The 13,401-nt window shown below is 37.1% G+C and overlaps 1 protein-coding gene across 1 annotated transcript; it reads right to left on the bottom strand.

Moving 5' to 3' along the window:
• Positions 1-9,150: 9,150 nt before the first annotated feature.
• Positions 9,151-10,104, bottom strand: LOC118571475 (olfactory receptor 2Z1-like). The gene has a single exon (XM_036170499.1). The coding sequence runs from the start codon at positions 10,102-10,104 to the stop codon at positions 9,151-9,153; it is 954 nt and encodes a 317-aa protein (XP_036026392.1).
• Between the last annotated feature and the right edge of the window lie 3,297 nt (positions 10,105-13,401).

A 13,401-nucleotide genomic window follows, 5' to 3' on the forward strand; every position in this document is an offset into this window, starting at 1 on the left:
GAAGGGGGGGAATAGGGGAACACATGGCTGATATGTAAAATTAAAACACAAATATAATAATAATAAAAAGAGCTTCAAGGGAAAAGGCCAAGTAACATATAAATGCAGACCTATCAGAATTACACCCAACTTATCAATGGAGACTGAAAGCCAGAAGGTACTGGGAAGACATTTTGCAGACTTTAAGAAATTAGGGACACCAGCCCAGACTACTATACCTACCAAAATTTTCCATCACCATAGATGGAGAAATCAACATGTTCCATGACAAAACCAGTTTTAAACAATACCTGTCCACAAAGCCAGCCCTACAGAAAGTTCTAACCAAGTTCTAACCTCCAACCAAAATCTGTATCCACAAAAACACAAGCAATTGATAATCTCATACCAGAAAACACCAAAGAAGGAAAACAAATAAACACATACATACATACATACACACACACACACACACACACACACACACACAAACAACAACAACAACAACAACAAAACCAAAAAATAACAGGAATTAACAATCACTGGTCATTAATATCCATTAATATCAATGGGCTCAATCTGCCTATAAAAAGACCTGTGTTAGCAGAATAGGTATAAAAAACAATATCCATTTTTCTGTTTCATTGAAGAAACACACATCAACTTCAAGTTGAGTAAATGGTTGGGAAAAGAGTTTCCAATCACGTAGATCTAAGAAACAAGTTTATATAGCTATCCTAATATCTAACAAAATAGACCAAACCAAAATTATTCAAAACTGATGGAGAAGGCCATGTCATATTCATCACAGGAAAAATCCATTAAGTTGAAGTTTCCATTCTGAACATTGATGCCTCAAATACAAGGGCACCCACATTTGTAAAGGAAACATTACTAAAGCTTAAATCTCATATCAAACTTCACACGGTTATGGTGGGAGCCTTTAACATCCCACTCTCACAATGGACAGCTCTGCCAGACAGAAACTTAACAAAGAAACAAGGGAACTAACAGATGTTGTGACTCAAATGGACATTGCAGACAACTATATAACATTTCACCCAAAGTTCAAAAGAATATTCTTCTCAGCACTTCATAGAACCTTCTCTAAAATAGAACACATACTTAGTCACAGATTAAATTTTAACAGACACTAAAATTTTGAATAATCCCCTGTATCTTATTGGAACACCATAGCTTAAAGTGGGAATTCAATAACATGACAAATTACAGAAAGCCTACAGACTCATGGAAACTGAACAACACTCAACTAAATTACCACTGGGTAAATGAAGAAATAAAGAAAGAAATTAAATACTTCCTAGAATTCAATGAAAATGAGTGCAAAACATACCCAAACTTATGGGACACTATGAAAGCAGTGCTAAGAGGAAAGTTCATAGTACTCTAAAGGGCCATATAAAAATTTGGAGAAATCTAATACTAGCAACTTAACAGCACCATTGAAACCGCTAGAAAAAAAGAAACAATCTTACCCAGGAGTAGCAGATGACAAAAAAATATCAAATTGAGGATTAAAATCAGTGAAATAAAAACAAGGAAAACAATAAAAAGAATCAATGAAACAAAGAGGTTTTTCTTTGTGAAAATCAACTAGATTGACAGACCCTTATCCAAACTAGACAAAAGGCAGAGAGAGCATGTCCAAATTAACAAAATCACAAACGAAAATAGAAACATAACAACAGACACTTAGAAGAATCATAAAGTCATTAGGTCATACTTCAAAAACCTGTATTCCACAAAATTGGAAAATCTAGAGGAAATGGACAATTTTCTGGATAGGTACCACATATCCAAATTAAATCAAGATAATATAAACAATTTAAATGGACCTATAGTCCCTAAGGAAATAGAAACAATTATTAAAAGTCTCCCAACCAAAAAAGCCCATGGCCAATTGTTTAAGTGCACAATTCTACCAGAATTTCAAAGAAGAGCTGATACCAATACACTTCAAATTATTCCACACAAAAGAAACAGATGTAACACTGCCAATCTCTTTTTATAAGGTTACAGTTGCTCTGATACCCAAACCACACAAAGATGCAACAAAGAACAGAGTTACAGACCAATCTCCTTCATGAACAGTGATGGAAAAATATTCAATAAAATACTAGCTAACTGAATCCAAGAACACATTAAAAAATTCGTCCACCATGATCAAATAGGCTTGATCCCAGAAATGCAGGGATGGTTCAACATATGGAAATCTGTCAATGTAATCCACTATATAACAAACTGAAGGAAAAAAATCCGCTTAGTCATCTCATTACATGCTGAAAAAGTCTCTGACAAAATTCAACACCCCTTCATGATAAAAGTCTTGAAGACATCAGAAATACAAGGAACACACCTAAATGTGAAAAAAAAAATGGCAATGTATGGTAGCCAACAGTCAACATGAAACCAAATGGAGAGATACTCGTAGCGCCCGCCTCCACCAGCAAGGATGACGCAACACCTGAGCTCTTCTTTAAGCAGTTTATTCAGGACCTTGGTACAAGCGATGTCTCTCTCCGGGCGAGCCTCTCCCAGCCCTTAAGTAGGCATGGGCTGCCAACCCTGAGCAGCCACGTGGGTGCTGTCCATTGGTCCATGCAAACGCAAGCAACACTCAATTCCAGCCACAGCCAAATAAGGATTTGTTTACCACTTCGAGCACTCGAGGTCGGGAGGGTGGAGGGCGGAAGCCAGCACCATCTTTAAGGTGCGGCTGCTCTCTACAATACTCAAGGAGATTCCACTAAAATTAGGAATACGACAAGGCTGTCCACTTTCTCCATATCTATTCAATTTAATACTCAAAGTTCTAGCTAGAACAGTAAGGCAAGAAAAGGAGATCAAGGGGATGAAAATTGGAAGAAATCAAACTTTTGCTATTTGTAGATGATATGATAGCATACATAAGTGGCCCCAGAAATTCTACCAGGGAACTCCTACAGGTAATAAATACCTTTAGTAATGTGGGGGATACAAGATTAACTCAAAATCAGCAGCCCTCTTATATACAAGTGATTAATGGGATGAGAAAGAAACCAGAGACACAAATAATATAAAATGCTTTGAAGTAACTCTAACCAAAAAGGTGAAGGACATATATGGAAAGAACTTTAAATCTTTGAAGGAAGAAATTGAAGAAAATATCAGAAAACAGAAATGCATCCCATGTTCTTCAATAGGTAGGATCAACATAGTAAAAATGGCAATCTTACTGAAAGCAATATATAGATTCATTGAAATCCCATAAAATTTTCAACACAATGTTTCACAGACCTATAAAGAACAATACTCAAATTCTAATGAATTGCTCAGGGAGGGGAAAATAGACAAGACTCTGGACTGAGAGCTGGGAAACCTACAGGGGTCTGAACTAGGCTTTCTGAATGTGAGTCACAGTTTTGCGTCTTGGTCTGTTTGTGGGACACCTGGCAGTGGGACTGGGATATATTCCTGGTGTATGTTCTGGCTTTTTTAAACCCATTCCCTATGGTGGGATACCATGCTCAGCCTTGATGCAGTAGGAATTGGCTGGGGCCTGCCTCAACTTTGATGTGCCAAACTTTGTTGATTTCCCATGTGAATCCTTATCCTCTCAGAGGAGTGGATGGAGGGAGAGGTGGAGTTGGGAGTGGGAGGAGGGGAGAGAGGGAGAACTGTGGGTGGCATGTAAAATGAAAAAAAAATGTTTTAAAAAAGTAGAATTCTATATACTGATTACCAGAGTACTCATGCGAGGTTGCTATTCAAGCAACAGTTAATGAGGGTTCATTTTTCTCCACAACCTTGGTAATATTGCTTTCTTGTTTTGTTGTAGTTGTTAATCTTAGTCATTTTGACTGGGATGTTTTATTTTGTATTTCCCTAATTGCTAAGAATAGTAAATTTTGTTGAGATTATTTCTTAGCCATTTTTATTTATTTTTAAGGTGTACAATTCCCTAGCATACTTCACTCTAAAAGTGGGTTTTGATGCCATTTTGAGTTAGAATTATGGTTATAGTATCTGGGTAGACTCAGAACTTCTAAATTCTGAAATATTCCATGGTCCTGTATATATAGTAATTAATCTATTGTTAGGAGTGAAAAGGGAGCAGCCACTCTATATTTCAATGGAGTGAATTGAGAATATTGGGATACTAGTTGGAGAATGTTTGGAGACTATTGGGAGGAAGTATGCCATTGCAGGCAAATTTGAAGTACTGTTCTCAGTGTGCTCTCTGTTTTCTGTTTGTGGCTCAAGATGTGAACTGTCAGCTGCTGCTTTGTCTCAGATGTTCCTTTCTGCCTGCCACCTCTTCTCCAACATCACTATATTAGTCAGGGTTCTCAAGAATAACAATACTTATAGAATGAGTCTGTCTTTATAAAGGGAATTGATTAGAATAATTTGCAGACTGTGACCCAGCAAATCAAATAATTGCTCTCTCTGGGTGGAAGATCCAAGAATGCAGTAGTTGTTCAGTCCACAGAGCTTGATGTCTCAGTTGATTTTCAATATGTGCTGGAATCCTGAAGAAATAGACTCCAATTTCAGTGAAGAAATAGATTTGTTATCAAGGGGAAAGCAAGTAGGCAAAGAGTGAAACTTCCTTTTCCATGTCTTTATAGACTTCTATCAGAAGGTGTGGCCCAGATTAGAGGTGAGTCTTCCCACCTCAAAAGATCTGGATTAAATATATGTCTTCCCACTTCAATAGTCTGAATTAAAATGTTGTCTTCACACTTCACATTAAGCAAAATTCTCTCATAGGTATGTCCTTCCATTTTTATTTTTTAGATAATTCTAGATGTAGTCAGGTTAATAACCAAGAATAGCCATCACTGTCATGGATTCTATCCCTCCAAAATTGTAAGTGTAAGATAAATTTCTTCCTTAAATTTCCTTGCTCATGATTGTGTTTCCCATTAATAAAAAAATAACTAATATAGCATGTGTGCCACTTTAGTACCTTGGATTTATCATGCTATGCTGGTCCTCATGTGATTTTGGAACATGGTCCAATATTGAAACTGTATAATATTTTCTTTTTGAGGCCTAGTGAGAAAACTCAAAGTAAAAAAAAAAAATAAAATAAAAAATAAAATAAAATAAACAGTATTGTAATCTTTTTTCCTACATAGCATGGGTTGTTATTGGAATATGCTTTCTATTCCCTCACAGGTGTATGAAATAGGAGTGGGTTTTGCTTCAGATTACCCATGATTTGCTGATTATTATTCAGAAAGATGTTTTCACACACAAGTTGTCCTTATGACTGTATATAGTATAAACTAATGTGACTGGACCCATATTACTCTATACAACTTGAACTCAAATAAACTTTTTCACATGACCTTGCTTAATCATTAGAATGCCCTCATAGTAGTCTGATGATCTAAATAAAGTTGTTCATTTTAAGAGACTTTAGTCTACCTCTTTTTTAGGCCCCTCTTTCTCAGGTTAATGCTGCCAAATAGAGCAGTAACAGTTCCTAAGTATTATAGGTGGGAAGGATTATTAGTTGCTCTCTTCTTTTGGAAGCTTACATACTGCATTCTGGTATCATGAATGCTATCCCTTATGAAGTAGCTTTCACATCCTATTCAGTGCAGGTCATCCGGGTCCTGTGTCCAATGGACGTGGTGTCTTTAGCAATGGGAACATGCCGTTCATTTCTGGAAAGCAAGCAAGTGCAGTAACTCATCAATGTTTTGACAGTCTCTTTGACAACTCTGACCAATAACTCAAAATGAGGCTTCTCACACCCAGTGTTGGGGGTTTAATTATATAGTTTATGACTCTTGGAGGGAACCTTGTTAGGCCAGATGGAAAACTTGTCTTTTAAAATAAGTATGTATATATGCAGAGTTTTATGTATCATATGTAGAAAGATAATTGTTAATTTTCAAATCCTGGGACAAATGGCTAAGGTGCCTATTTATTCTGGCTGCCAGATTCTCTCAGCATCCCTCAGTCCCTACCTGTTATAGGGTCTTCCTAGCTTACATACCTTGCCTCCTCCTATAAACTCTACTGTCCAGGGGGATGAGCTGCTCTTCCCTATATCAGTCAACCATATTGGGTACCTGCCCATTTGCCATTGGATGCAGCACCTGACTCCCCTCCCTCCCATCTTCCTATTTCCCACTTTCCTCACATGAATCAGGGTCATGTCCAACCCCAGACTCTCTCATATGTCAACATCTCTGGCTATATTCTCTCCTTTATATACAATAAACTTTTTCCTCTACCATATTTAGGAGAAGTGCTTCCCTTTATTTCTTTTTTCCATTCAATAATAATGTGATTGTTCGTGAATTTTTTGGACATCCTTACTGTTATTTTACCACCTTTTCCATCATTTGGCCAATTTTCTCTACAAATTACTTGTACCCTTTTATTTCCCTTTCTGTTGCACCCTTCCAGCCATGGTCCCTTTTATTTTCCTGGTTTCTGTAGTTACTACAGGTTGTATACTTACATCTGAAGACTTGGAAATGTCAGAGAGTCTATACCTATAAAGTCCTCTTAACATGGCTTCCTAGACAAGACTTAAACAATGATAACACCCATGATTATATATGGAAGGGAGAAGCTTATAGGCTATTAATGGTAGCTGGGGAGTGCTAAGATTGGGAGAAATGAAATTTCCATGGGAAGAGAACATGAATACATTATCCAACACTGAGTTCATTGCATTAATTCACAGAATCTGAACCCATATTGTGTCTTCTGACAAGTCATCCCCTGATACAGAATACTGTTCTTTCTACCTCTTTACAAATCCATTCATTACTGTTCCAACATACCACTTATTTGTCAAATGCTTATTAATCCTTTAAGAGTCTATGGCATTATAATGAAACTTATTCTATATATAAGTTAAAAAAATAATTTTAAACCTTAAAATGGTTTATAAATGTACTAATGTCAGATGTGGAAAGATGGTTCAGTGGTGAAAAAGCACTTCTTGCTCCTAAAGAGAATCTGGGTTCAGTTTCTAGTACTCACATGTAGTCCACAACTATCCATAGCTTCAGTTTGAGAGAATGAGATATCCTTCAGACTTCCATGGGCAACAAGCACATAAGTGGTACAATATATATATATATTAAGGATAGCATTCATAAACATAAAATGAAACTGAAACTACTAATGCCCAAAAAATACATGAAAACTGTTTAGCATTCATACAATTATAGACATACAAATGAAACTGCACCAAGATTTCATCTAACTCCATCCAGTATTTCTTTCATCAAGAAACAAGGATACTGGTGAAGACTTAGGAGGAAAAGCACATTTATATTCAACTAGTGTGAATGTAAACTAGTGTTCTACTATGGACACCAGAATGGATGTTCCTAAAAAAAAGTCTAAGACTTGAATTGGCATCTAATCCATCACCACCTCTTTTATATGTAAACCTAGAGAAATACAATTCATTATAACACAGAATTGTTTTCCAAGCTACGTTTATGGAAACACAATTCACAATAGCCATGACATAGAATCCTCTGGGTATCCATCCACAAGTGCTTGAACACAGAATATGTAGTATTGAACCCAGTGAAATATTGTCTGGCCATACAGGAGAACAAATGTGTCTTTTAAGGAAAATTGATCACATTAAGTGAAATAAGGAAGATTCAGAGATAAATATATCTATATATTATTATATGCACAGTCTTTTATATGTGTATGAGACTGTACATGTGGTTGTGAATGTCTTCACATATGTGTATATTTATGATCTTGATCATTATTCACAGGGGGATATACAATCCAGGATCATCAAGATATTTACTTGAAATACCTGAAATTCATTTTATAACTATATTACATCAATAAAATTGTTAACAGATTTTTTCAAAGTTGGTCTTTGTCCAAAAACTTTATGCTTATTTGCTAAATAATTAGTACAATAACAATTCTTTGAAAAAAATATTAAATGGTATTAAAAGAGAGAAAGATTCTAATCAACTCAACAAACCTCAAACTTCCAAAGATTATTTTATAAATACTATTAAATTTTGTAGATGTAAACATCTTGTTAAATAAGAAACACAGAGCCACTTGCAGAGTTTAAAGCCAAGAGGTCAGAGCAATAGCTGAGAGCTGAAAACCTTACCCTTCACTGCTGCTCTGTCTTTCCTCTCTGCAAGAGACCTACTTCCTTTGTTTTTCTCTTTTTCATAGACTTTCTGTTCTGCATTCTCATTGGTTGTAAACCCAACCACATGACCTCCTCATCACTGCCTGTTGGTAGAGACCTCCAGCTCTTCTATGGTTGGTATTGAGATTAAAGGAGTGTGTCTCCATGCTGGCTGTATCCTTGAACACACAGAGATCCACCTAGCTCTGCCTACCAAGTGCTGGGATTAAAGGCATTCACCACCACCACCCAGCTTCTACTATGGCTTGCTCTGACCCCAAGGCAACTTTATTAATATACAAATAAAATCACATTTCAGTACAAATAAAATATCACCACAAAATTTCACTTGATCCATCATTGAAAGCAGTTATTCATATCTTTAAAAATTTGGTGTATAGAAAACATTGCCAGTTCAATGTATCCAACACACACTGTCTTTCCCTGTACACTTGAACACTCACATACACATACTTGTTATACTGACCAGTTCTTTATGTATCAGTCAATTAATCATTCTAGTGACTGTGAACTTCACTTTTTCATATATATTACAAATTCAAGCTATAACTATGCCATTATTTCCTTTATTACCTCTGGTGAATTACTTTATTCACGTGTATCTTATCTACTTTCTTAAATATAAATTGTAATAGTTCCTAAATCTCCAAGCTATAAAAACAAACCAAATGCTTAGTAAAACCACCAGTCAATGCATATAAATTTTTAGTATCCAAATTATCAATTAAAAAACAGAAAAACATGACCTTTACAAAATTGTGCCATTCATTTATGAAAATACTTCATTACCAGAGAGATGATAACTAAAAAGTGATTGGCATTTTTGCTTTTGTTTTCTATAGATCTGTAGAAGAAACAGGAGCTGAACCATTTATAGGACTGAGGAAAAGGACAATTAGTTTTGAAAATAAGTCCTTTGCAGTTGTACCACAGATAGATAAATTTATAAATCAGGTAGGATGAAGCACCACCATAATTGTCCCAGCAGTTTCTCATATAATAATCATTTTTTGTTTGTTTCTAAATCTGCTAAGCAATTTTAAGAAAGCAATCTGCACCTCTCTGTTCCTCAGACTGTAGATGAGGGGATTGAGTGTAGGTGTAATGAGGCTGTAGAAAAGGGAGACCATGTTGTCCTGGTGTGGGTTGTGGTATGAACCAGGAACCATGTACATAAATACTGCGGCACCATAAAAGAGTCCCACTACTGTGATGTGTGAAGAGCAGGTAGTGAAGGCCTTATTCCGAGCTTCCTGCGAGTGCATGTGAAGAACAGCCCTCAAAACATGGCCATATGAAGAAATGATGAGTAAAAGGGGGAGCATGAGGATCAGCACCCCAGAGATGGATAGTGCCAACTCATATATGGAAGTATCTGAACAGGAGAGTTTTAGCAGAGCTGGCACTTCACAGAAAAAGTGGTCTACAACTCGAGAGGCACAATAGGAAAAGTTCAGAGTGATGGAAGTCTGGATGGAGGCATTGAGAACACCTGCTACCCAGGAAGAGGCCACCATAAACAGGCACACTTGGTGTCTCATGAGCATAGGGTACTGTAGGGGATAGCACACTGCCACAAAGCGGTCATAAGACATGAGAGCCAGTAGAACTCCTTCAGCCACACCCATCATGGTCAGGAAAAATATTTGTGCTGCACAACCTCCAAATGAAATCAAGCTTTCTTTCTTAGGGAATTCTGATACCATCTTGGGTATTGTGATGAGGGGAAAACAAACATCTAAGAGGGAAAGCTGACTCAGCAGGTAGTACATGGGTGTGTGGAGTCTGGAGTCCAACTGGATCAAGATGAGTAGAATAGTGTTTCCCAGAAGGCCAATGATAAATATGGCAGCCACAAGGGAGAAAAGGAGTTCATGTGTACCAGATCTGCTGAAGAGGCTTATCAGGATGAAGTTGGAGATCTCTGATTGATTCATATTACTCATGTCTAATGTAAAATGCTTAACTGAAGGAGTTACAGACTTATATTAAAAACCCAACATGGCAAGTCACTTTCATCTCACATGAGAATTTCTCCCAAGTTTTAGTGGCTGCCTAGAACGCTGTCTTGAGAATTGTTACACAGCCACAAGTAGAATCAGTGAGTAAGAGAATGGATCCTTTTTTTTTTTTGTCAATAATGCCTGCTAGAAATGAGGAAGAATGTAAGGAACTTGAATATATGAAGGAAATCTTTGGCCACACTCCAGTCAAATGCCATCCATTGAATCTGGGAAGATGGATCAGGAGTTAAAATACATGATGCACAAGCAGCAAGTGTGATTGTCAGAGGTCAGGTACCCAGACCCATGTAAATGCCAGGTAGGTGTAGCATTTTACTTATAATTTCATTGCTTAGAATGTCTCCACATGCTTATACATTGAACCACTTCTTTAAGTTGGTTAGCTGCATCAGCCACTCTGGCAAACTCTGGGTTCAGTTTAGAAGCAAGGCAGAAATATAGAATTTGCAGAACCACTGAGGAAGATTCCAAGTATTAAACACATGCCTCCCTATGCATGTGCACTCACCTACCCAAGTGAACCTTTCATAAAAAAATGTACATACACATGCATGTGCTTCAAATAAAAGTAAAAACATGGAAATTAAAAAGTTATCATTGATTCTTTTAAAACGATGAGGTGCTGGGCGGTGGTGGTGCATGCCTTTACTCCCAGCACTCAGGAAGCAAAGATGGGCAGATCTCTGTGAGTTCCAGACCAGCCTGGGATACAGAGTGAGTTCCAGGAAAGGCGCAAAGCTACACAGAGAAACTCGGTATTGAAAAATTTAAAAAAAAAAAAAAAACAAACAAACAAAAAACATTGAGGTGCAAATTACAAATAGCATTTTAGTCTTGGACTTCAGTATAACTTTCATCCCATGGTTGCTGTGATGAGGAACTGAGATGTTTTGGAGGAGAAAGGCTTTTTGCAGCATCTAGTGAATCAATAAGAGAGAAGGGACTGTGCATAAATGTTTAGAAGGGAATATAAAGAGGAAACAAATTTATCATTAGTCACCAGTGAGCAAAATTGATGGTATGAATCTAAGGAGTACAAAACATACAGATACTGTGAAAATAGACTTAATAAAAGTAGGGAGATTCTGTGGAACATTATTTTAAGTAGGCAAAGAGGTGTTCCATTTTGTTTATGCTGCAGAATGTTACTTTAACTATGTGAAGTTATGTTACAATTTTTTATTGCTGCCTTTGTTAACAATGTAAAGATGTGTTACATTTGTTTCACCTTGCCTGCCTAAGTCACCTGATTGGTATAACAAAAAGCTGAATTGCCCATAGCTAGGCAGGGAGGGATAGGCAGGGCTTATGGGCATAGAGAATACATAGGAGAAGAAATCTTGACCAAAAAATAAATGGAGAAAAGGGAGGAGAGGATGAAGGAGAAAGATAGGGACATGCTCAGGGCCAGAAGCCAGGCAGCTCCCAACCAGTCAGGAGAAACAGTGAAAGTAAGATGTACAGAAGGAAAGAAAGGTAAAAAGCCCCAAGGCAAAAGGTATATGAAGAGAAACAGGTTAAGTTATAATAGCTAGCAAGAAAGGAGTCTAAGCTAAGACAAATCATTCATAACTAAGTGTCTGTCTCATGATTTGTGAGTTTGTTGGTGGCCCAAAAGAAAGCCTGTTAAAGACATAGTTTTCAGAGATTTGAGCTATGGTAGAGATAGTTATCAATAAACGATTTGGGGTTGATAGCTTAGTGTTTATGAGTAGTGAGTTATAGGTCTACCATGATACAGTAGTGCTAGATTTAAATTATCTATTATAGATTTACAGAATGAGTCATGTGCTCAAGTATGAAGATAAATAATCAAGAGCAATTCCACATTTGAATCAGGTAAATATTTCCTCAGTGATATCTACATTGAGCTGTATTACCATGGGTATACACAATTCTACCAACATATATGTAGAAAAATATATTGGAGTGAGTTCTGAAAATGATGAAATTTTCCAGGCAGCTAGAATATGGAATACTGTAGCAGACAAAAGGTAATTAATGCATAGGATTTGCATGATCTTCGGATAAAAGTTATGGGGAGTTTACCCACCAACCCCATAGCTCCCCAGAGTTTTCTTGAGTGCGAGCAGCAGGAAATATTAGATAGAAGGATTTGTAGTGCGAAGATAAACAGATAGAAAATACAGGATAGCCTCGAGAGGGCCTGGAACCTTTTCCAATGGGCCCCGACTATCTGTGCCCCAGGGTATTTATAGAGATGCCAAAGGGTGGAGCAAAAGACCTCCTCCCCCAGCACAGCCAAGTGCAGACCATTTCAGACACCTACACTCAGGCCCATGGTCCTAATCATTCTCTATGCGGACCTGCTGGGTAAACTCACCAAGGAACCTGAAAACCGACTCCCACAAAAAGAAGAATTAAATAAGGCTGAGATAACACCTTATTTATGGCGCAGCAGGGTGATCTTGGGTAATCAGTTGACATAATTCTCTTCATGCACAGAAAATGTGACAAAGACTGCTCTCACAAGTACTCTTGTGAAAAATGAAGCCAAAGGATGATATCATGTGGCAAATGCTCAATAAACTAAAAATATCACCAATTTCCTATTAGGGAAACTCATTAAAATCACTGGCTGAACACTCTCTAAATGAAGAGTATGTTGAAAGGAATTGATGTCAATATGTTCAAGAGACAGATTTTTTCTTAGCTTTATGGTAACCATATTCAGAATATGTCAAAAATGTATGCTAATCCATAGATAAATGGGTAAAGTTGTGCATGTATGTGTGCTTGTGAGTGTGTTTCAAAAACCTGTTAAAGAGAATGAAACTTGGACATAGGTGAGCATGATGATGAGAGTTGAATTGCCAGAATCTGTGCAAATGTTGGGTGCATTCCACAAGCCACTGTGTTTTAGGGCTCCTTTGGTGAGATATAAGCCAGAGAGAGAAAATTATTCCTAGAAGCTCACAAGCCAAAGAGTTTCATATACAGAATAACACAACAAAGAGGCAATCTTTCCAACAAGATGGAAAATAGGAATATACAGCCAAACCTGTCCTCTATCATACACACACACACACACACACACACACACACACACACACACGTTATGTGTGCATCCACATTCACACACTACACATGAATGAAATCTCTTCCTTTCTGGCCATGTATGCAAAGTTGAAAAACATTAGATTGAAACAAATAAACTTGGCAAAGTAGGGCACATATGTGTAAGCTAAGAAAATATCA

This window comes from Onychomys torridus, chromosome 21, assembly GCF_903995425.1.
Source record: "Onychomys torridus chromosome 21, mOncTor1.1, whole genome shotgun sequence".
NCBI classification, from domain to species: domain Eukaryota; kingdom Metazoa; phylum Chordata; class Mammalia; order Rodentia; family Cricetidae; genus Onychomys; species Onychomys torridus.